Consider the following 21321-nt stretch of genomic DNA (forward strand, 5'->3'; position numbering starts at 1 on the left):
TAATTCTTAATTATAACTTAATTAAGTCTATAATAATTAATATAAAGATATAGCCTTCTATTTTTCTTAGGAATAAAAAGGATAAGTGCCTTTATAAGACTTTTATTAGGCTTTATCTAATATTTATAAAATATATCCTATAAATATAGATATAATATTTCTAGTTAGATTTCTAATAAATTATATAAAGGCCTATATAGAACTATATTATCTATATTAATAGAGTATTTAATACTATTAAAATTAGGAAGTTCCGAAGCTTTATTAAAGTCAAAAACCTCTAAAAAGTCTTTATATTTATTATTCCGGAAATAAATAAGTACTTTTAAGGCCTCTTTCTAAAGAATATTAATTTGCTATATTAAAAACTTCTATTTAGTATTACTAGAACTATATAATAAAATAGAAATCTAGTAACTATTACAAATATATAAAGCCTATTATCTAGAATAGTTATATTTGCCTTTTATTAAAAATAAAACTTGAGATACTAGCTTAAGATACTAGTTAAGCTTTTTACTAAACTTTTTCGGTATTAGAATCTCAATATTATTAGACTATATAAATATATATATTTATTATTTCTTAATATAGTTTATATATTATATAAAGGTTATTTTATAAAATTCTATACTAAAAATAAAGCTATAAGAACTAATATTCTTATATTTATAGAACCGGAACTTAAAAGAATATATCTTACTATAATTATCTATAATAAATACCTTAAAATTATAGGCTTAATAGACTTTAAATCTATTTCTATAAAAGGTTATAAACTTTTAGTTATATTTAGCTAAAATAGTAAAGCCCTAGCTTTAAATCTAATTATTATTAAGGAAGTTATAGTCTGATCCGGTATTATTAAATCTGCTATATATTTTTAAGGTACTTATTTCTGGCTATATTAATCTTATTTAAATAGTTATATAAAATAATATATCTTTTTTATTATAGCTAAAATTATTAATATTTAAGATTTGGCTTTTTTTTTTTCCTGTTTCTTAGAAAAGTCTTTTCTAGAATACTTTTCTATAATAATAGTATTAATCTGCTTTTATAGATACTTTAATTCTTCTATAGTTTTAGTCTTATTAGGGTTTTACTAAGTCTATTTAGTATATTTAAAATACTTTATATTTCCTAAAAAGTATTCTTTCTATTTATAAGTCTAATAAATTATATCTAAAGTAGAACTAGTATTTTATTAAGGCCTTAAAAGAGCTAAAGTATTACCTAAAGGTTTCTTATATAATTTTCGAAACTTATTCTTTCTTTTTTAATAGTTTTATAAATCAGAATTTGCTAAGTTAGAGTTTTTGGAAGCAGAATTGCCTTTACTAAATTCCTCTACCTTTATTCTTTTTAATTTGGGATAAGTAGAATATTCTGCTTTCTAAGCTTTCTTAAGCTACTCGGAAATAGATATTACCTTATTTCCTAAAAGAATAAATATAAGTATCTAATAAGTCTTATAGTTAGATAAAATAGTATTAAGAATCCGGATCCGGTTCTATTTAGGATATAGGTTCTAGTTAATTTCGAGACTAATTATCCGAATATATAACTCGGTAATTGTCTTACTATTCTTCTAATAAAAATCTCAGAGCTTCTTAAAGGCATTTTATTAATAGGTTTAAGATACTTGAAATATATTAGCTAAATAGGCTTTAAATTACTTCTAATAAACCTTATATAATAATAGGCTTTACTTTATTATAGCTTTTTAAGTATTATAAAGTTTATTTCTAAAGGTATTTATAATAGAGTTAACTCTAGAAAAGTATTTATTATAAGTCTAAGATTAGATTCTAAAAACCGCTTTCTAGAAAAATATAAATATCTTCTATTTCTTAAAGAACTTTCTATAATATAAGTTAAGTATTCGGACCTTAAAAAGCTTTTCTTAGTCCAAATATATCTTTAGGATATTATATAGTAATTTCTAATAGATAGTATCGAGATTACTTTTAAAGCTTATTATATTAGGAAAGGAAATAAGTTCTAACTCTATTTCAGAAAGTTCTCTAATAAGAATTACTAAAGAAGAGAAAATAAACTTATAAATAGAGTTTTTATAAGATATAGTAAACTATAAGATATCCCTGAGAATATTCTTATATTACTTTAATTATAGGATATACTAGTTAATTATATCTACTAATTCTTGCTTTTATTAGAGTACTTTAATTTTAGTATATAAGCTTTATTCTATAGCTTAAGTAATAGTAACTTGAATATTAATCTCGGTATCTTAATTATTACCGGAATTATTTCCGTTATTATTACTAGTTCTCGGAGGCTTCTAAAGGGCCCTATTAAAAGTATTAGACAAGCCTTTACTATTACCCGTATTAGAATTAATCTAGTTAACTTCCTCTATAGAAATAGCTTTAGTAAGAAATTATATATTTCGCAGATTTCGAGATATAATTACTTATTAAACTATCTCTTTTAAGAATAGAGAGATTAGCTTATAAGGTATTTATTAGTAGATAATAAGATAATAGAATAAATTAGTATATTATAAAACTATAATATTAAATTCAGTATAGAACTAATCTCTATCTCTTCTATAAGGTTTAGGGAAGTCCTCTCTAAATAGGAGGCCCTAATAGTATATATATAATTAGTAATTTATAAGCCTAATATATAAAATATAAATAATAGTTAGTTATAGTATTAAAGGACTACTAATCTCCCTAATTAATACCTGTAATATCTGAGGTTTATTATATATTCTTAAGTTATATATAACTTTATATATATTACAGGTTTTTACTTTAAATTAGTTTGTAATTTAAAAGACTTCAAGTAATATATATAAGCTAAATAATAAAAAACTTTATATTTTAAGATTTAAATTTTATTAATAATTTATATAATTTATTAAAAATTAAGATTTTTTATTTAATAGCTTTTAATATACTTCTAATACATTTTATAATCTTTTAAGTTTAAAATAAAAAAAAAGCTTTATATTTATAAAATAATTATTTACTCGAATTATATAATTTTAAAATATAATAATTATAATATGAAAATTAATTAAAAAATAAAAGACTTTTTCTTATAAAAGAAATAAATTATACTATATAAAATAACTAATATAATTAATAAAAACAAAAGAACTAAACTAATAATTTATGCTTTTTATTAATACTTTTATAATTATAATATATTATTTGAGCCTAGAACTTTATATAATTTAAAGTTAATTATTTTATAATAAAGTACTTTATAAGATTTCTTAATATTAAGATATTTTTGAATATTATATAATAAAAGATATAATTAATAAAAGAAGGTTTTATATAAGAATATAATATTAATTATAAAGAAATATTTGCTTTTATAATTCAATTATTTAATTTTTAGATAATAATTATATAAGTAATAAAGCATAAGTAGAAATTATATAATACGAATGCTATAATAGCCTTTTTAACCGAAAAATTCTTAAAGAAGGAACTGGTCTATATATAGTTCTTACTAGAGCTATATTTATAATATGAGAAATAGCTAAATGCTCTGACAAGTCTAATTACTTCAAAAGAGGCTTTCTTCCATAAACGACAAAGCTACATATACCAATGTAGTATTAGTCTAGGGCGCTAAAGCGTAGAGGGGTGCTTCTTACATAGGCCAGTATGAATGAACCCTCCTTTGTCTCCACTCGCTTCTCACCTGAGCCAGCAGAACCTCCAGCTCCTCTACCTGCCAGCCCAGAAATCGCGTGAAAGTTGCAAGAGAAATGCCTTGTAACCCTTGAAGCATGGCCCCCAAACCAAACTTTCCTGCCTCTCGAAGCCGTGGATCTGCAGGCCACAATCCAATTGGAAGCTTAAGATCCAGCACTGTGATCCCTTTGAAGCCAGGCTCTTCCATTGCAATCCTAATCGTTTCACTATTGAGACGAAGGTCGAATCCCGCCTTTAAACCACCTTCATTCATAAGCGTACACCATTTCACCACTGCGCTATTGCTGGGCAGGGTCTTATCATCCGAGAAAGCCATGAGATCGAATTCTTGACTTTCTATCCATCCTCCAGGTTTGATAGCCGTGTGAAGATTATTTGTGAAGTTGCGACAGCACCATGAGGTACCACTTACTTGTAGCACTCTTGAAAGAAAGATTTCCACTCTCGAACTGCAAAGCCGTTTGTAATGCGAGTATGGATGAGCTCGATCGAGTTGTCAGGAAACGTCCAAGGGTATTCGGTGCAGTCATGAATCTCAAACTATCAATAACGTTAAAAAAAATGGACAAGGTTAGCGGTGGTCTACGTACCTGAACGTTCGGGGGAACGCTGTTCTTGTCAGTCACTGTCACCTTTGCTAGACGTCGACAAACTGTGAGATGAAATTGAGAGCACTAACAATTGAGGCTGTATTGGACTCAAGTCCGTTCCAATTACTAATCCTGGGTTAGATACAGTATTATTGGTTTTGAAAGGCTTTTTACCTTTAGCGCTAGGATACTCATCACCTGATAATGGAGTTTAGCTATAGTACTTCGCCTCTTGAGATTTGATCTCAATACTAACCAACGTCCATTACCCATATACCTGTAGAACTCTTTAGTCAATTAATCAGTAATATCTTTCCTGGGGACTCGCCCGTGCCTGTTCCAATATCCAGTATACACTGTGGACTTTTGTCGATTGGCGCGTAGAAATGTTTTCCGTGGAAAAGAATTCGTAATGCATGATACTGGATATCCATTCTAATACATTATAATAGGTAGTGCGAGCAGTGTTACATCAAGCTGATTTAACCATACCTGTCTTGTTCTTCCTAGAGAGTGTCATTGTTTCAGGTCCATAGATAAAACTGATCTCGGGAGACGAACCTCATCATTCGGGAGAACATATTCTGGATTATAATCTCAGTACACTGTTAAGGTAACGGAAGAAAGGTAATTGACTTCCTGCATTATACTATGAAGAGTTAATTGAATACTTGGTAAGAGAATTCGGACGAGGGTGACCTTACAGCGTGGTATGATCTTCCGTGTTCTACCTCGTACGCCAATATGCTAGACGAAAGAGAAGCAGTCGACATTATGCTACACGATGCAGAAAATCAATGGTATGTTCACTAGAAAGAGGAGTTCCTCACTCGTCCTGGTAAGCCTCCTCATAGTCGGGCTGGAGAAAGTCCGGGTTGTTAGAAGCTTCTTATGAAAATGGAAGAGAGGTTCATACAACATCATCTGGCAGAGGTGATACATTTGCAGCCATTCCGAAAGCAATCCAAGCTATGCTCTAGAATTCCCCCCTGGAAAATAAATTTAAATTTTCTCTGTGGGTTGCACTTGGTGCTGGATTGAGTGAAAAGGAAGAGACACGGGAGTATGGAGGGAGTATGGAAAATTGCCCGCCGTCGAGGCGGCGGAGCCAGATGTAACTATCTCGGCGGCCCTTATCTTTGTAATATTCGCCGTTCCTGCTGCAGTTTCGCATCGGCATGCATAAGAGCGGTCAAAACAACCAGCAACCCTCCCTTTATGGTAATCATTCTTAACATCTGTTTTTACCGGACCGTTCCTATTAGCCCGCCAGTTACGGGCGTCCAATTAAACCTCCAACTCGCAGTGGTGGTAGTTTAGACCTTGTATCACCCGCCCCCCGATTGGCAAATCCAACCCCTGCGGTGCCGTGCCCTGATCCAGCTGACAACCCTGGCAAAGTGGCAGCAACCCCGCCCCTCCACACGAAAGAGGAACACCCTCTTTTTCCAACTGAGTCTCACCCCGCCATCCTTCTCTTCTCAGTCTGTGATATGGAGGGTTACCAGAATTCCAACTTGCACTACTAGAAACCGCGTCAGTATGGGTACGACCAGCGACTTTGCCATCAAAGCTGTCCCCTCGGTGTTCGAGTTGGGTCTTATCTGGTACATTGTCAACATAGTCCGTTCATATCTGCGGCTTCGGCACTTCACAGGCCCGACTATTGCTGGCTTCTCCAACCTATGGGTATTCTCGTCCACTCTTCGGGGGGAGCTTAACGAGAGGACAGCAGAGATATTAAAAGGAAATGGTGAGTCCGTAGCTTTCATCATTCTTCGGGTTGAGCCTTCATCTTTAATTGAACTTCTGTGATGTAGGGCCCCTAGCTCGTATCGGCCCAAACCTTTTGGTCACAAACGATGCCGATCTACTTCGCCTTATGAGTAGTGCGAGATCTACATACTCACGGGCGCCATGGTACGACGGCATGAGGCTCGATCCGAGAGTTAACAATGTCATTTCGGAGAGAAATGATAAACGGCATAATGCACTCCGTGCCAAGATGGCTTCCGGTGTAAGTCCGACTGCTCGAACTCTTACAGTTCTCCACGCTCACCTATGGGCTCAAAGTACTCTGGCAAAGAAAATCCGGGATTGGAACAGTCTATAGATGACCGGTGCGAAGACTTGATTGGGCTCATTCGGAAGAAATATCTTTCCTCTGAGAACCTTCTACGCAAGCTTGATTTCGCCCAGATATCGCAATATTTTACCATGGATGTTCTCACTGATGTAGCGTTTGGAGCTCCTTTTGGATATCTTGAAAAGGATGAGGACGTTCATGATTACATCAAGACAATTCGAGCTTTCATGCCGGTGCTAGAGCTACAAACAAACCATCCAACAATCAATTTCTTGATGAGCAGCCGACTAGTTCAAGCAATGGCAGCGCCCACAGCAAAGGATAGGACTGGGATGGGTGCTGTTATTGGGTTAGTGGAATGAGTCCTTATTGTGAACAAATGTTGATATACTTGGAATAGTGTTGCTCAAAAGGTTGTCGCCCAGCGCTTTGGAGAGAAGAAAATAGAACTTGATGACATGCTCGGGTCATTTGTTCGCCATGGCCTCACTCAACAAGAATGCGAATCCGAGAGTTTACTTCAGATGTAAGTAGTGTTTGCTGCAGTCTACCAGATGTTGACTTCTTTCAGCATGGCAGGCGCGGATTCCACCGCCACAGCAATGCGTAGCACGTTCCTACACATTATCACAAATCCTTCAGTCTACCATAAATTAAACAGCGAAATCACTTCGGCGGTGAAAGAGGGTCGCATCTCAACCCCCGTAATCCGTGACGCTGAAGCAAGGGCGCTGCCATATTTGCAGGCTTGCATCAAGGAGGGTCTTCGGATTTGGCCTCCTCTGACTGGGCTAACAACGAAAATGGCTCCACCTGAAGGTGATCATTTCAAAGGAATATTCATTCCGGGCAACACTGAAATAGCATATTCGGCTTGGGGAGTGCAACGCCATACAGGTACATATGGAGAAGATGTCGATATGTTTCGTCCGGAGCGATGGCTGGAGGCAACAGGGGAGACGTTGCAGAAAATGGAGAGATCACAAGAGCTAGTTTTTGGTTCGGGAAGGTATGGGTGTTTGGGAAAGTCGGTTGCTTTTGTGGAGCTCAATAAGGTTTATGTTCAGGTCGGTTGAGGCTCTCTGTCAGTGGACTTCAAGAGACTAACTAGTGGTTAGTTGTTACGAAATTTCGACTTCGCGGTTATTAACCCCATTACACCAATGAAGACGAGATGTAACGGAATCTTTTTGCAGAAGGATATGTTTGTTAGGGTCTCAGAGCGGGCCCGGTAATAAAATTACGTCCGAAGGGAGGCTCTCTCCCTTGATCTACTAGACTACCACAATAGCCAGACCCTAATGGCATCTTCGCCGGTTCCGTTTTAGTCTCCGGACTTGAGCAATGGCCGTATGCATCGGCTACATTTTCTTGAACGTTGCTGAATTTAGCCTGGGAATTCGTTCCTGCTTCTCAGGGTTCGTCAGTCACATGCATCATTGTCACCTGACACGTATCCTAGTAAGGCTGCGTGGCGTTTTTTTTTTTTTTTCTTTTTGCCCCCTCTCAATATGACCTTGCCGCCTAAAAAATCTCGACACCATTTAATAATCTTCGCGGCATTGTTTTAGCACACTAAACGCTTTCAGATTTGACAAATACGACGGTCTCGGAGTATACCACTGGCATAGGTAGGCCCCTTTTTCTACTTGTAGTACGCACTGCATAAGCCTTATGAATAGCAGGCTCTTTACGTAGAACCTAGTATTGAGAAGGAATATTTAACCCTTAATACTGGGATGAGATCTATATAACATATCTCTCCTCGTATACCTCCTTACTATCATCGCACTGTTTAATCGTTTACTGATAACGATCGTTAGGCGACTCAATTCTTCCACGCCTTAGTCATTCGGTGGAATCTCACAGCGTTTTCTCTCCTTAAAGAGCACTATTCTCGTTGATAGTCGATATAGCTAGAAGCACTGAACGACAAGGCGGCGGCGAAAAGCATGGTGTAAACGCTAGCTGTCTTTAGATTGTCTAGAAGATTGTCTAGATATGATGGATTCTGAACTCGATTATCCATTTGTATCCCCAGATAGGCAAACGCCAGTACCGGAAACTGGAAGTTCCCCTAATCTTCATATTACAGGATGGCTACAAGACATCGAGAGTTCCGCGGAGCCGCTAAACCCGTCAAACCAGGAACAACAAGAAATACCAAAATCCAAGGGAATAAACAGGAAAATTTTATTATACACGGACCCGAGGAGAAAGCTAAAAAAGAACAAGCTAGAACTCATTGACATTGGGCCCAAGGCACCTCTTGAGCCTCTTCCAAGTCTTGGATACGATGTATCAATCAAAGCCTCTCAAAAAAAACCAAGCTCAGCCAAAGTCCAAAACGAAGACAATCCGAATCTACAAATAGAAATCGCATCTTCGGTGTATTGTTCACAGGACAGCGGATTGAGGCTTGAGGCGGCTTCAAAGGCATCTCAATCGATCTCACCTCATTTCTGGATTCCTGGAAATGGTCCGTTGACTTTGCAATCCCTCAGGGAGGCTCTTTTTGTCTACAGGATCAAGAGTCATCTCAAGAACAGTGGGCAATGGGAGATTATCTGTTCAGGCCAGCGAGAAAGGGGAAGAAATGAAGTATCGAGGGAGCTCCAAATGCTGAAAACAGACACGGATTCCTCCTCTGCCAGGCTCTTGTCTCTTGCATCACAGCAAAGAAACGATCTACTCAATGCTGCATCGGAACCAGAGTCTAGTTTCGAAAGGCCGGCAGGGAATCTGGTATCCCCACGTCTGCTCGAACCTTTTGCAGTACCTGTGGTGGACCAAATATTTATAGGTGCAAATGATGGCAAGACCGAAGAAGTTACAAGCGTAGATACTCTCAATTCTCTGCCACTTGACCCCCAGATATCAACGCAGACTCGGTTCGTTCCCGGAGGTGACTTAAGTCCACAGTTGGTTTTTGATTCAGCTGTGACAGACGGCCCCGACCTCAAGAATGACCCTGATGAGGAAACTGTTGCAAGTGGTCCTCTTTTACGGCTGTTCCCCTTGCAACCTATACGACTAGCGATTGGAAGTTTATTAAGTGCTATATTGAATTTACTTTGTCGAGCACTTGATGAATACTTTCCAGATGAAACTATCCCGGGGGATCATATAAGAATTCACTGGACCTGTGTAGGTCGACATAGATCCGTGTTGAATTTCAAGATCCCTGACACTATTCGCAGAAGTGTGGCAGGAAAATGTTTGATGATTTTATTGAAACACAGCCCGGAGCTGCTCGACGTCTTGAATCATACCTCAACCGACCTAGGCAACACGTCGCGGCGATAAACACAGAGAGTGAATCATCCACAGGGTCGTTTGAGCTATCTAACTCTACGTCGTCGATCCAGCCACCGAGCACTCAAACGACTAATGATGATTCTTGTGATATAACTAATGTTAACAATCAATCTCGGTATATCCCAAGTTCATTCAGAAATTCAGGTCCTACGGCCCTCGATAGAATTTCGCACACAGAACAATTGTGGTTGCTCACTTGCGCAGACGAGCAAAAGTACACAACGAAACTAGTTCATCTAGACATGGATCCACTTAAAATCAGATCAGACATGGAACTTTCTCGGGCCCTTAAGAAACAACATCTAATTACGCGTCAGAAGTGGTGGCAAGCCATACGACCCCGTGGACTAATCACGATAAAATTTGTTCAGGTATACTCCCCTCTCCCCCGCGCAGAATAACTACAGTCCCATAAAACAATGATACTAATTAATGGACGAAGTTTGAACTCCACCGCTCTCGAGTTGTTGATATTCGAAAATGTCCTGACATGCCTCCAAGATCCGAACACAAATACGCCTTTGACCACAGCGAGCTGATCCCCCCAGTCGGCGAGAACTATCTCATGCACTTAATACACCACCCGGAAGACTACGAGGATGAAATTGTGACCTATCAGCGGCTCCCCAAAAGGCGTGGGGACAGGCTCCACGTTCCCGAAAATATGGATGTTACGATAGGCTGGGGTATCCACCTCGTGGAAGGATTTTTGGCGTATAAAGTGTGGGGTATGTTTACTGGGGTGTTTATAATAGGGAGCATGGTTTTCGCTATGGTATGGGCGACGAGGAAGAGTGATATACAGAGCGCTTTTAGCGTCGCTGCTTATATTTGTGGGCTTTGTTCATTGTTTATAGGCTGCTTCATATCGTATTTAGAGTAAGGTACGAATATTCTGAAAAATCATAAGCAAAACTGAGCGGTTTGTCTACTTAGCTAGGAAATACGGTAGCGGACGCTAGGGTCGTTACACCGAGTGTGACTAGCTAAAGAAAGGGAAGGTTATAGTACTTGAGGACATGTCCAAAGAGCTCAGGGGACGTTCAGGCTGCTCGGGTGAGCTAGCTGAGCTGAAAGGCGAGTCGAGGGCGATTAGCGCCTGAGGGGAAGCGGCCAGGATTACTAACTGATCCTGCAACGAAGATGGTGAGATTGGAGTTTAACTACTGCAATATTTCCTTGTTTAAAATATTGTGAAAATTATAGCTCACCTGCGTTTACTTACTTACCAAGTTACGAAGCATTCACGCGAAGTTAGTTTGAGAAAGATACATAGTCGCAAGAATAAACGTGAGAGGTATTACTAGCTCCTGCTAAATTTGAAACAACAAAGTCATAGTTGAGTATGCCTTAAACGGTGTGGCAATCAAATTCCGTCACTACTCTGGACCGGCAATATAACTTCTCATATTCCTTTTGCACTTCAATCTCAATCGGGAATGAAAGGCGCCAAGCTCAATTCGATTTAAGATATTCAGAATGCAATCGTCACTGTTCGATCAAGAAACACTTTTCGAAGCCCAGCAAAGGTGGTTGTTCACTGATCCACAAATGAATCAAAAACCTGTTGAAACCGGCATCGCGCTGGATTTCTCTCATCTACCGCCACAACATGCAGGCAAATAAGAAATCCAAACAGCAATTCGAAAACCAACGTCACCACACCCAACCTTTCATCTGCGAATGCACATTTAAGCAGCTGCTGGGTTGCAGCGTCGCCACTAATACCAGCAACAAATTTGATGTTCCCATCTGCGGAATCGTTCTCAATGAATCCACTGTGTGCTGTTGCATTATCGCTTACAACAGCGACAGCAGTTTGCACATTCAATGGCCAATTAGCGCCACACGGCGACCAAACGAGGGACGTAAAATCGACGTTGGAGACGGCGGTATATGGTTCAAACTCAGGTCCGTGGAACATGGTCGATGTTGTAACCTGGTTTTGGTTCGCTGAAGTGCAAACGGATTAGAATCCATGCAATTGACTGGGGCAATAACTCACGGCCAGAGAAATAGTACAGAGCAGATAGTGTGGCAGTTACGCCCTTGTCCAGGCCGACGAAACCGCGGAACGTAGTACTTAGGACTGAGAATTGAAATCCCTGGGGATAATGAAGGTCGAGGTTGATCTGGCAGAATTTGCGAGCGTCCATGGGCTGGGTAGTTGCTCCAACTTCAGCAGTAAAGCTGGAGAAAGGCTCTGTCAGCATGCAATCCAGGTTATACGTGGAAGAGAGTCTACGTTGAGGCATCAGTGGAGAGAAATTGCCCCACACTATTGGCAGGGCATCCAGAGCCAGCCTAGGCAATGCCCGAATGCTCACTTGTTAGGGGTCTGGGGCATCGCCAGGAATGGCTATTGCAGCCACAATAGTGGTAGCGAGGAAGAGGATGTGCTTGAACATTTTGAAGTTCAAGGTGTTTGGGGGACTCGGAAACTTATTAATGCTACTCTGGAGACTAATTGAGTGTTGGTTATAACACAGAACAGGCGCATGCTTCAGCCTATTTATCACTATTCATGTTCGAGTACTCCTTCACCGAATGATCAGAACTCGGGAACCAGGGCTGAATAGTATCCCAGTATGATTTGCTACCATGGCCTCGTGGAAGTATGGGGGCGGGAATACGCAGTGCTGTGCGAAAAGCGAACCCGTCGGACAAGCGAACTGCATCGCTGATTGGAAGCAAAGACAAGCATGGGCAGAAAATAAGCTCAAGAACGGATCTCATGGTCTGATGAGATCCAAGACACGGCAAGGAGTTGCACAAATTGTGAAAACATTTGATGTAGATGTTCAAGGGTACAGAACAATTGAACACTGTGTAGTAAATGGCTGATATACCGACACTCGTCAGCATCATTTCAACACTACAGGGTCGGGCTACATGGTTGGGCAAGCCTCTGCAGGACACCTAGGGCTGAAGGAACACAAGATTGACACATTCCATTGAGATAGAGGCAGGGATGATGAGCGCGTGTAGTGATTTTGCCAAGGCCGTAGGAACCAGACGGATCAATTTGTAGGACGTCAAGACACGGTTTGCCGAAAAGAGCAGAAAACTCCAAAATACGAAGTTTAGATCCGCGTCTCAACACCAACAATATTCTCACTGAAAGCCGTGAAGAACACCCGGTTTGAGTATCCAATGCTGTGGCTCCGAATAGGAGTAGCTTCCCCGCGTCTGATATGTTACAGGCCAACGGCACATGATCGTCATGGTAACCGAGCTGCTGTTCAGGCCAGAAGCAGTGCATCGGGCCAACAGTCTTCGTGGACGAGTAAAGACGGCATGGTGTGAGGATGTAGGAGGTTCGGAGGTTCGGAGGTTCGGAGGTTCGATCGGGATGGCACGCTCTCCTGGATGAGAACAATCGGACGAATGGAAACGTTGCAGCAGACCAGCAGCCGAGACAAAGTCGAAATCGTCTATTGCAATCATCAGTGGTATATACAATGCTAGCTCAAACGGTATCCAACGAGCGAATGATGTGCAAAACCCAATGCGCCGTGTACGCCAATGTACGGATGCAACCATTAAATATCCCGCCTCGAGCATCATGGTGTCATTACTTCACTTCTGCGGCGGTGGCGGCGGCGGAGGCATATCTCCATCTTCCCCAACGTCAGCACTCTTCCGTTCTTGTCCAATGACCACGTAGTCGGAATCGGATTCACCTTCGCTCGCACTTGGAGTGTCATTTGGAGTCGGGGGCATAGCTCCTGGCATGGGAGGGGCCGTGTATGCGGGATGCGCCTCTTGCTTCCATCCCGACGTCGGTCTACCTCCTCTCCCAGATGCGGGTCGTTCTGATGTATTGGGCCGTGATGGGTGTCTGAACTCGGAAGAAAGGGGGCTTGTGGGACTTGCTTCTTTCGTTGGGCTTGGAGCAAAGGTGTCCCCCCCAAGGGCTGGACGTGATCGCGGGCTCGATCTGCCGGAGGATGATGACTTGGCTGGGCTGACTCCAGTGCTGGCTGCTTTCTTCAAACGCTCTTCGGTGGCGCGCAGGCGTGCTTCGAGGGCCTCGAGCTCAGAGGTTTGGTTGGAGACTGCTCGTTTTCTAGGTCGCGGTCAGACAGTGATCTCGGGGGAAGACAGGGTCATACTTCTCCGATACAGCGGCATCGAGGTCTGCTAGACTGTTGTCGATCTTGAATAGATCATTCAATGCCAGAGAAAAGGATCGAGCCATGGTAGACTGCGGTCTGGCCTTCGAAGGCTTCCATTCTTGGTCGAGCTCGTCGTCGGACATGTTGAGATATAAAGAGAGAATAGGTAGTGTTTCTGTATGCAGAGGACAGGTCCGTAGGTAGAGAGGAGTTGCTTGTGAAGAGGTGCAAGAGGTGCAAGAGGTGTAAGAGGTGTATGAGGTGTTCCTGTAAATAAGATATGCAGATCTCTGGCTCCAAATTGGCAATAATAGGGGGTTCGGGCTCGGGGCTAGCTTTGGTGTCTCGGATCGTGGCTTCTCTCGTGGCTTCTCTCGTGGCTTCTTTCTGTTCTGGGTTCTGGGTTCTGGGTTCTGACTCCTGAGTTCTCTTGGGGCAAGTTGGGGTTGGCCGGTCCCTGAAAAGGGAGGGGGAGGTCAGGCTGGGCAGAGCAGCAGAATGTCATGCAGCATGATCAGTCGTCGACTCGTCAGGTATCATGGGGATGACTGAAGTTAATGCGCGAGTTCAGCCAGTCGTCAGGAGGGAGAGGCAGCTGCAATCAAAAGCAGCCCCATGCTCGCAATCTTGAAGCACGGGACTGAGTCTAGCCATGGCGATCAATTTGGGGCCTCAAATGTGAGGCATGACGCTGGGACGGCCGCAGCATGGTTGAGAATTTGAGATGGCTCGGATGGGGATGCGTATCGTCGAGACTGAAGGGGAAGGGGTAAGGAAGATAAAAATAAAAATAAAAATAAAAATAAAAATAAAAATAAAAAGAAGCCAGGATTGCTGCTGTGAATACCCAAGTTTGGATGTTCCTTGGAGAGTGGTACTGTACGAAAGTCCATGGGGGATGAGGGTTCGGATGGGGATGCGTAGCGTCGAGACTGAAGGGGAAGGGGTAAGGAAAATCAAAATCGAAATCAAAATCGAAATCAAAAATCAAAATAAAAAGATGCCAGCATAACTGCTGTTAATACCCAAGTTCGGAGTTCTTTGGAGAGCAGTAAATTTATCCGGGAGAGGAGGACTGGAGGGGCAGCTCCGCTTCCACGACTGGCTGGTCCCCCTGTTCGGTCCGGTGAACGATTTCTGTACAAGTACCCGTTGTTCTGGTCCTCTGGAGTGGCTGCAAGTAGAAGTCGGCCACCGTATCTTGGTCTTAGAAATTATTAGAGTTGAGGCTGATGGGCTTGGAGAATGAAAATTGAGAGTGGCTTTTATGAGACGCCCGTGTGGATGTGAATATACGTGTTTCGATGAATATAGCAAAAATAATCGTGTACGATTTCGATACTGTATCGGGTCCTAGTCGGTCCTGCTCCTGCTCCTGATCCGGGCTAAATGCCAACCCACGTCCGCAGTTCCGACTTGGCTCCCGTAGTCCAAATTTGTCGACAAACACCATTTTCCGCGAAGACATCAACATCTTTGCGACACCAAGTCAACAACCACACGCGACCCCCCATGAGCCACATCAAATCGCCCACGAAAGAGCTCAAGTGTCCAAGAGCTCCTTCAAGGCAAGGCTCCGCCAATCCCCCTCCCTCCTGGACTCGTCTCCTAACCTCACTATATAGACCACCGTGGCTCCCATTCTCCTCGATAGCTTCGCCAGTCCTCTCGATCGCTGGCGAGGCGGAATCCGGGGACTCACGGAGGGTATGAATAGCTTCGGGACGGATTACACGCCACTCGAATGTCTATTGCTGTTCCAGTCTCTTGTCGCATACGGCACTGAAGACCAAGCCTTCACGCGAATTTCCGATCTCCTCACAAACAATTCACTGATCAAGGATGGACCCACCTACGATGCGCAAAGGTTGAGCTCTGGTGCTCTGCGGCAATTGTATCTCCAGCTTCTACGGGATGAGTTGAAGGCGGAAGAGCAGGATGGGCACGAAGATGCTGGCCAAGCCGCATCCAAGAAGCGAAAACTCCAGAGTCCACCCCTGCCGTCTTTCAAGGATGCGCAGGAATATCGAGACAAGCTCCCGTTGCTGGTGGACCGATTATATGCACGATACCGAGACTACATGGTCAGGGCAATCCAAGAGGATGAGAGAAGATATGCAGAGGTGCAAGGAGAACTGGGAGAGATCGAGAGAGGCGAGTGGGACGAGCGAATCTTGAACGAAGATCAGGCTTTGGCAAACAAGAACATCACTGCTCCTACGGAACTCCTACGACCGAAGACGAATGGTGCGCCACCGGAACCACTGCCACCAGAGACGCCTACAGCCTCTCTTGTTGAAGAGCATCAAGCAGAAGTCACAAAGGAGCCAGTTCCACCTCCCGCCCCGGCACCAAATCTCGACATACAAGCAGAGCCACGTGCCATCACAGACCTTACCAACAAGCAGGAAGGTCTCCCATCCTCGCCGAAGATACTTGAGCCACCTCGAACTGGAAATGAACCTCCAGCACCGAATCCACCACCTGCAAATATTGGTCCTCACGGTCCATCCCCGCTTCAACCGGGGCCACAGCAGCCTAGGCCATTGCAATGGGAACCCCCTTACGGGCCGCCAAATCAAGCCCTTCCATACCCAGTTGGTGCTCCATATCCCCAATTCAATTCTTCTCAACACCCTCTTCAGGGCTACCCAGCTCCACTCAGAAGCTCTTTCTCCGGCCCTCATGGCATACCCCCACCGCATCCTCATATGCCCTCATCCCCACACGGCATCTTGGTCCCTCCACCGAATGCTATTGGAAGATCTTCCACCAATGCCGCGATGCCTCTCGATGCTCTTGCCGATGTTGCTGGGCAGCAATTCCGTGCACCTCCTTCTGGGCCCCCTACGATGCAACAACTGGGCCCTCACCCAGCAGGTTACCAACCACCATATCCACCTCAACAACATCGTGCCCCTCCCGCTAATGGCCCAGCCCAATGGCCGCAGCAATATGTGCACCCCTACCAAGGTTCGCCTCAGCAATACCCATATCCTCCAACCCAACGACCTCCATATCCTCCTCGCCCTGATCTCATTCAACCAGAGAATAGACATTATACATCTCCCTATAATGGCAGTCAAGGCCCACGGCCCCAGACCACAAGTCAGAATCAAACACCAAGACTACGTCCAAGTCTCCCATATACCCCGTTATCCCAAGGAGGCCTCGTTCCATTGACTGGTAGTGGAACGAGATGGACACCCAAGGTAGCTGGGACGACTCCTAGATCTACCATGTCATTGTCTCCACCTGCGATGGAACCACTCAGCCCTATTCTCCGCCCAAAAGACGCACCTGAGACTTTGAAGAAATCCGGAAAGAAGCAAATGAAGACGTCGGATCAGCCCAAGCCTACCAAGGCGCCTAAACGCGGCGTACAACCCACGAGAGCAGGAAGTACAGCCTCATCAGTTATTGCTGGGTCTTACAGAAGCCAGTCGGTCTTGTCTCATGCTGACGAGGATGAGCTGTCTTTGGACAATGATGTCGCAAGCCGTCACGTGAAGGAAGAAGTTGCGACGCCTCTCGGTGTTGACGATGCTGGTGATACCACTGCTGATGAATCTTCTACACACCTTCCACTGCCTTCACGGTCTGGCCCATCCCCTCGACACCCGACGAAACGCAAACGAGCCTCCAGTATACCTTTTGAAGCTCGTTCGGCCGGTCCCCCTGGTCATGTTATGTGGACTAAGGCATTCCCCAAGATCTCCGCATCTGCACTGGAATCTATCTCCGGTCACCGAAATGCTAGTACGTTCGCAGCACCTGTCAAAGAACGTGATGCCCCTGGTTACACAAATATCATTCTTCGCCCCCAAGACTTGAAGAGCATTCGTGGTGCAATTCTTCATGGTTCTCGGGCCGCCACCGCTGCGGCTCCTGAAGATATGAACCCTAACGCATCGAACATTTGGCTACCCATCTCTGAAGACCTCATTCCACCCAAAGGGATCATCAATTACGCACAACTGGAAAAGGAATTGATGCGCATTTTTGCGAATGCAGTCATGTTCAACCCTGACCCTGACCGAGGTTTTGGAAAGAGATGGCAAGGCATCGGGAAGGGCAAAGGTGATAGTGTCGGTTACGAAATAGACGAGGACGGGGTGATCAAGGATACACGGGCAATGTTTACAGACGTCGAGAAGGTCGTGGGCAGTCTGCGGAGTGCCGAACGGCGGAGTGAGGAGATGAGGGAAAGCAGCATGGCGAGGGGGGTTGGGGATGACGATGAGGTCGATGAACTGGCCGGAGACGGTGAAAGCCACGCTGGTAACACTGGCAGCATGGCGAAGCGACGACGGAAGGCTTGATTCCCCGTGGGTCTCAATAACTCTTAGCTACCTTTGCGGGTAATTATGGTCCATCCACCGATGCGGTTGGACCCAGATTCTATAGATTCTTGCAGCTGGACAGCCATTTGCAAGAGGAAATACGAAGACTAACTCCATCTCCTCGGCGCTCTTGGTCGAGGCATTCTCCAGTGAAGGTTTTCGTTCGTATATTGGTCAGGATCCGAAGAGATTTTTCCGTGATTTCGGTTGTGGCGTATTTTCGAAGTCCGCTGAATATCTTGGGATGTATTTCATACTTCACGTGCACTGGCATCACGATTCTTGGCGGGTGGAGATCCTTGGCTCGGAGGCATTTTCGCGCAACCCCGCTCTCCCCAGATTGTGCCCAGTTACGTAAAACGGCTCTCCGACCAAGAACTTGACAAGTTGCTGCTGAGCCACGGGGTGCTATTATTAAATTTTCATGGCACAGGACATTGTTTTTAGTCAGGGTGAATGCACGATTTATAAAAATTCTAGGCGATTGGATATTTGTTGCTTGGCGAGTCAAGCGATGATGCTAAGTGCAACACGACAAGTCTATGTCGTGATTAATGGCAGGTCAGGAATCATCGAATATCACATTTTTGGCCACTTACCTATATCGAGCGTCTATGAAGTATAATGGAAATCAAGATGATAAATAGCTCGCGCAGACTCCTGTGGAAGCTTGTACTTTTTAATGGCGACCAGGAAGCTTCTGCAGAGCCATACGTTTGCTGTCTTTTACTTCCACATCCCAAACTCAATTAAAGTATGCAACACTTTACAGACTGGGTTTCAGCTGTGCTGGGGAAAGCTCCGTACCCTCCTGGCAACTCGCCATTGGAGCAGCTTCCGAATGAATTGCTTTCTAGAATACTTGACTTCTTGGTCCTACCGGTCTCGGGAATTAGACAATGGTCCATGTTTGACGAGTTGCCGTGTAAGAATATGCATTTCAGCCAATTGCTCGAATCTAACCGCCGGTCAGCTTCCCCAAATACAACCCAAGCAACTTTCTCTATGTTACCTTGCCTTCAGCTATCTCGTCGTATGTACGATGTCGCTCTCCCACTGTTCTATCGAGATATCAAGGTGGTCCAAGAAAGACTCGCTGCTGAAGGACCAAACTTTCAACTTCTTCGCTCCATAGACTCAAACCCAAGCCTCGCACCTCTGATCCGCACACTTGATCTCACGGGGTTTCTCAACTCTGGTCGGCCTTGGCTTGTTCCGCGAACCTTGCTTCTCTTTCTCCGTTTGAGATCCCTACATTTACAGCTCGGCGAGATGAAGAAGCTCAGTGACCAAGCTATCCAGAAAATATTTTTCGGGATGCCAGACTTGGAGACATTGACCATTGCAGATACTTGTCCCAAAACCCATCCGACCTATCTGTCCGATGTTCTTCGGACTATGGAGTCTGTCGGTCCGGATACATTCTCTAACATCCGTTCCCTGACTTGTAGGAGCAACTCCGACTTCATCCAGTTGTGGAACCTTGCGGACCGTGTCAGCTTTGTTGACACCGATATCTTCAGCAATGTTCTTCCACGATTTCCAAAACTTCAAGCTCTCGACCTAGCATACACCTCCGTCAATCCGCAGTCGTTGCTAGCGATCAATCCTGATGCGAAATTACAGTTCTTGCGTATCACCAATTGTCAGGATAATGACACTTCTATGCTAGCACATTTCCTCGCGACTCATACGGCAGTCAAAAACTCATTGGTTGTGTTCGACGCGACAGGTGTAAGGTTCACTCAGCAAGACACAACAACCATACTTGACGGTTTTCCTCCGACCCTTCGTTCTTTGAATCTCAGCAGCTCAAATATGACTGCGAATCATGTTCCTCAACTCCAAAAGCTTTGTCGACATTTGGAAGAGCTGAGTGTGGGGCATGGGCTCACCATGGACCAAGTCGAGGCAAGCATCATGGGGCCAAATTTTGAATTTGATTTCTCTACCACTCGTCGTTCCCTGCATGATGCCCGAACTTCGAAAGACGCGCTTGGGCACGAGCTCACCTTAGGCCCTATGAGAGACGCCATTGCTACTTGCAATCTACGACGAAGACTGGCCTCTGTTTCTCCTATGAACCGCCACACCAATACTTACAGATCTCGAATCAGGTATTTGAACCTCAGCAGCATGGATGAAGAGGATCAGGGCAGGATCACAAATTCAGTGCTGTTGGGAAAGCACTCAAAGCCTTTGGAATTGATCGTCATCCCTAACGTCAGCACTGAAGATTACCACATCCTTCAAAAACTGTGCGGCGGCTGTGGGTGGCGGGATAAATGGATGAATGGGATGGTTTGGGTGGAAAGAGGGTGAAAAGTTGCGTCGACCTCTAGTCCTCTAACGAGGAGTCTTCCTAGCAAATTCGGGTCTGCAATTTTAACTACTCGCTGATCGAGATCCTCGACACAAAATTTGTTTTATGTCAAATGGCACCTGTAATATCCATCGCGCAGCGCTGAACCTTTATTTAATTACATGATGTCCCGCTCTACCGACCTATCCACATAGGAGTGTGCTTCAATATCCTTGTGGGCAGGTTCTATGATACAAATAATGCAGCCACCAACATCATAGGCCATAGCGGATTCGACGCAATACTTCACACACTTCTGACGAACGTGGCTTTGCTCAGCTGTGCAGTCGCCGTCACATTGTTACCAAATGTGAAGGTCCCATTTGTACTATTTGAAGGAGGCTGAGGATTCGTTCCGGTGAGAGCGGCGAGAGCACCGAAGTAGGCCCACTTCTTACTGGGAGTTTCATCCGTGATGCAAGCCGAGTCAGTGCTGGGAAATATGGACGGAACCCATGAGAACTACGTTTGTTAGCTTACCGTTGCGGTGCCGAAGAAGAGGAGGGACGAAAGGGAACATACGGCATTCTTTGCGGCAGTATTGAGTTGGTGCAAGAGCGAGACACGTAAGGAGAACCACGGAATACATGGGCTCTTTTTGCTTGGCTTTCGCAGAAAGTTTGGGTAAATTGGATGCAATGTAATGTCGATCAGAGCACAGAGGGAAGAAGAATCGAATATGAAATATAATTTATCCCCTTTGCAACTTGTCATTAACGCATGGTCTGATGGGTCATGCGTGACTCCGGAAGACAGTTCATCTCATCCACCAAACCTGTGGCGGATGAGAACCATTTATTCCC

At 43.7% G+C, this 21321-nt stretch overlaps 7 protein-coding genes across 7 annotated transcripts; 4 read left to right on the forward strand and 3 right to left on the reverse strand.

Moving 5' to 3' along the window:
- Positions 1 to 3544: 3544 nt before the first annotated feature.
- K444DRAFT_640913 (S-adenosyl-L-methionine-dependent methyltransferase) lies at positions 3545 to 5064 on the reverse strand (the record flags this gene model as incomplete). Its single annotated transcript, XM_024884543.1, has 10 exons — positions 3545 to 3581; positions 3641 to 4033; positions 4114 to 4241; positions 4292 to 4310; positions 4381 to 4423; positions 4466 to 4489; positions 4548 to 4568; positions 4620 to 4726; positions 4784 to 4797; positions 4963 to 5064. 10 exons carry the CDS (start codon positions 5062 to 5064, stop codon positions 3545 to 3547), a joined length of 888 nt encoding a protein of 295 aa, XP_024741313.1.
- Positions 5065 to 5756: 692 nt separating this feature from the next.
- K444DRAFT_555035 (cytochrome P450) lies at positions 5757 to 7693 on the forward strand. The gene is made up of 6 exons (XM_024876684.1): positions 5757 to 6044; positions 6112 to 6308; positions 6365 to 6726; positions 6778 to 6903; positions 6949 to 7444; positions 7496 to 7693. Exons 1-6 carry the CDS (start codon positions 5834 to 5836, stop codon positions 7610 to 7612), a joined length of 1509 nt encoding a protein of 502 aa, XP_024741314.1. The 5' UTR covers positions 5757 to 5833; the 3' UTR covers positions 7613 to 7693.
- Positions 7694 to 8996: 1303 nt separating this feature from the next.
- K444DRAFT_521020 (uncharacterized protein) lies at positions 8997 to 10578 on the forward strand (the record flags this gene model as incomplete). Its single annotated transcript, XM_024874091.1, has 3 exons — positions 8997 to 9524; positions 9578 to 10066; positions 10138 to 10578. The coding sequence occupies 3 exons, from the start codon at positions 8997 to 8999 to the stop codon at positions 10576 to 10578; spliced, it is 1458 nt and encodes a 485-aa protein (XP_024741315.1).
- Positions 10579 to 10997: 419 nt separating this feature from the next.
- On the reverse strand, positions 10998 to 12228 carry K444DRAFT_555040 (uncharacterized protein). Its single transcript, XM_024876685.1, has 2 exons — positions 11701 to 12228; positions 10998 to 11648 (listed from the first exon to the last, which is right to left on the reverse strand). Exons 1-2 carry the CDS (start codon positions 11948 to 11950, stop codon positions 11233 to 11235), a joined length of 666 nt encoding a protein of 221 aa, XP_024741316.1. The 5' UTR covers positions 11951 to 12228; the 3' UTR covers positions 10998 to 11232.
- Positions 12229 to 13274: 1046 nt separating this feature from the next.
- Positions 13275 to 13956, reverse strand: K444DRAFT_625938 (uncharacterized protein; the record flags this gene model as incomplete). The annotated part of the gene is made up of 2 exons (XM_024882588.1): positions 13275 to 13764; positions 13811 to 13956. The coding sequence occupies 2 exons, from the start codon at positions 13954 to 13956 to the stop codon at positions 13275 to 13277; spliced, it is 636 nt and encodes a 211-aa protein (XP_024741317.1).
- A 1161-nt stretch (positions 13957 to 15117) lies between these two features.
- Positions 15118 to 18135, forward strand: K444DRAFT_640915 (uncharacterized protein; the record flags this gene model as incomplete). Its single annotated transcript, XM_024884544.1, has 2 exons — positions 15118 to 15140; positions 15531 to 18135. The coding sequence occupies 2 exons, from the start codon at positions 15118 to 15120 to the stop codon at positions 18133 to 18135; spliced, it is 2628 nt and encodes an 875-aa protein (XP_024741318.1).
- Positions 18136 to 19150: 1015 nt separating this feature from the next.
- Positions 19151 to 20626, forward strand: K444DRAFT_609040 (uncharacterized protein). The gene has a single exon (XM_024879499.1). It carries the CDS (start codon positions 19162 to 19164, stop codon positions 20476 to 20478), a length of 1317 nt encoding a protein of 438 aa, XP_024741319.1. The 5' UTR covers positions 19151 to 19161; the 3' UTR covers positions 20479 to 20626.
- The last annotated feature ends 695 nt before the right edge of the window (positions 20627 to 21321 follow it).

This window comes from Hyaloscypha bicolor (genome assembly GCF_002865645.1).
Source record: "Hyaloscypha bicolor E unplaced genomic scaffold K444scaffold_28, whole genome shotgun sequence".
NCBI classification, from domain to species: Eukaryota; Fungi; Ascomycota; class Leotiomycetes; order Helotiales; family Hyaloscyphaceae; genus Hyaloscypha; species Hyaloscypha bicolor.

Bases quoted from the DNA above. Each gene is read 5' to 3' on its own strand.
- K444DRAFT_555035 (XM_024876684.1), top strand. From the start codon at position 5,834: ATGGGTACGACCAGCGACTTTGCCATCAAAGCTGTCCCCTCGGTGTTC. The intron at 6,727-6,777 runs GTTAGTGGAATG...TACTTGGAATAG, and splicing joins GGGATGGGTGCTGTTATTGG to TGTTGCTCAAAAGGTTGTCG. The intron at 6,904-6,948 runs GTAAGTAGTGTT...GACTTCTTTCAG, and splicing joins TCCGAGAGTTTACTTCAGAT to CATGGCAGGCGCGGATTCCA.
- K444DRAFT_555040 (XM_024876685.1), bottom strand. From the start codon at position 11,950: ATGCCTCAACGTAGACTCTCTTCCACGTATAACCTGGATTGCATGCTG. The intron at 11,649-11,700 runs GTGAGTTATTGC...TTTGCACTTCAG, and splicing joins TCTGTACTATTTCTCTGGCC to CGAACCAAAACCAGGTTACA.
- K444DRAFT_609040 (XM_024879499.1), top strand. From the start codon at position 19,162: ATGTTACCTTGCCTTCAGCTATCTCGTCGTATGTACGATGTCGCTCTC.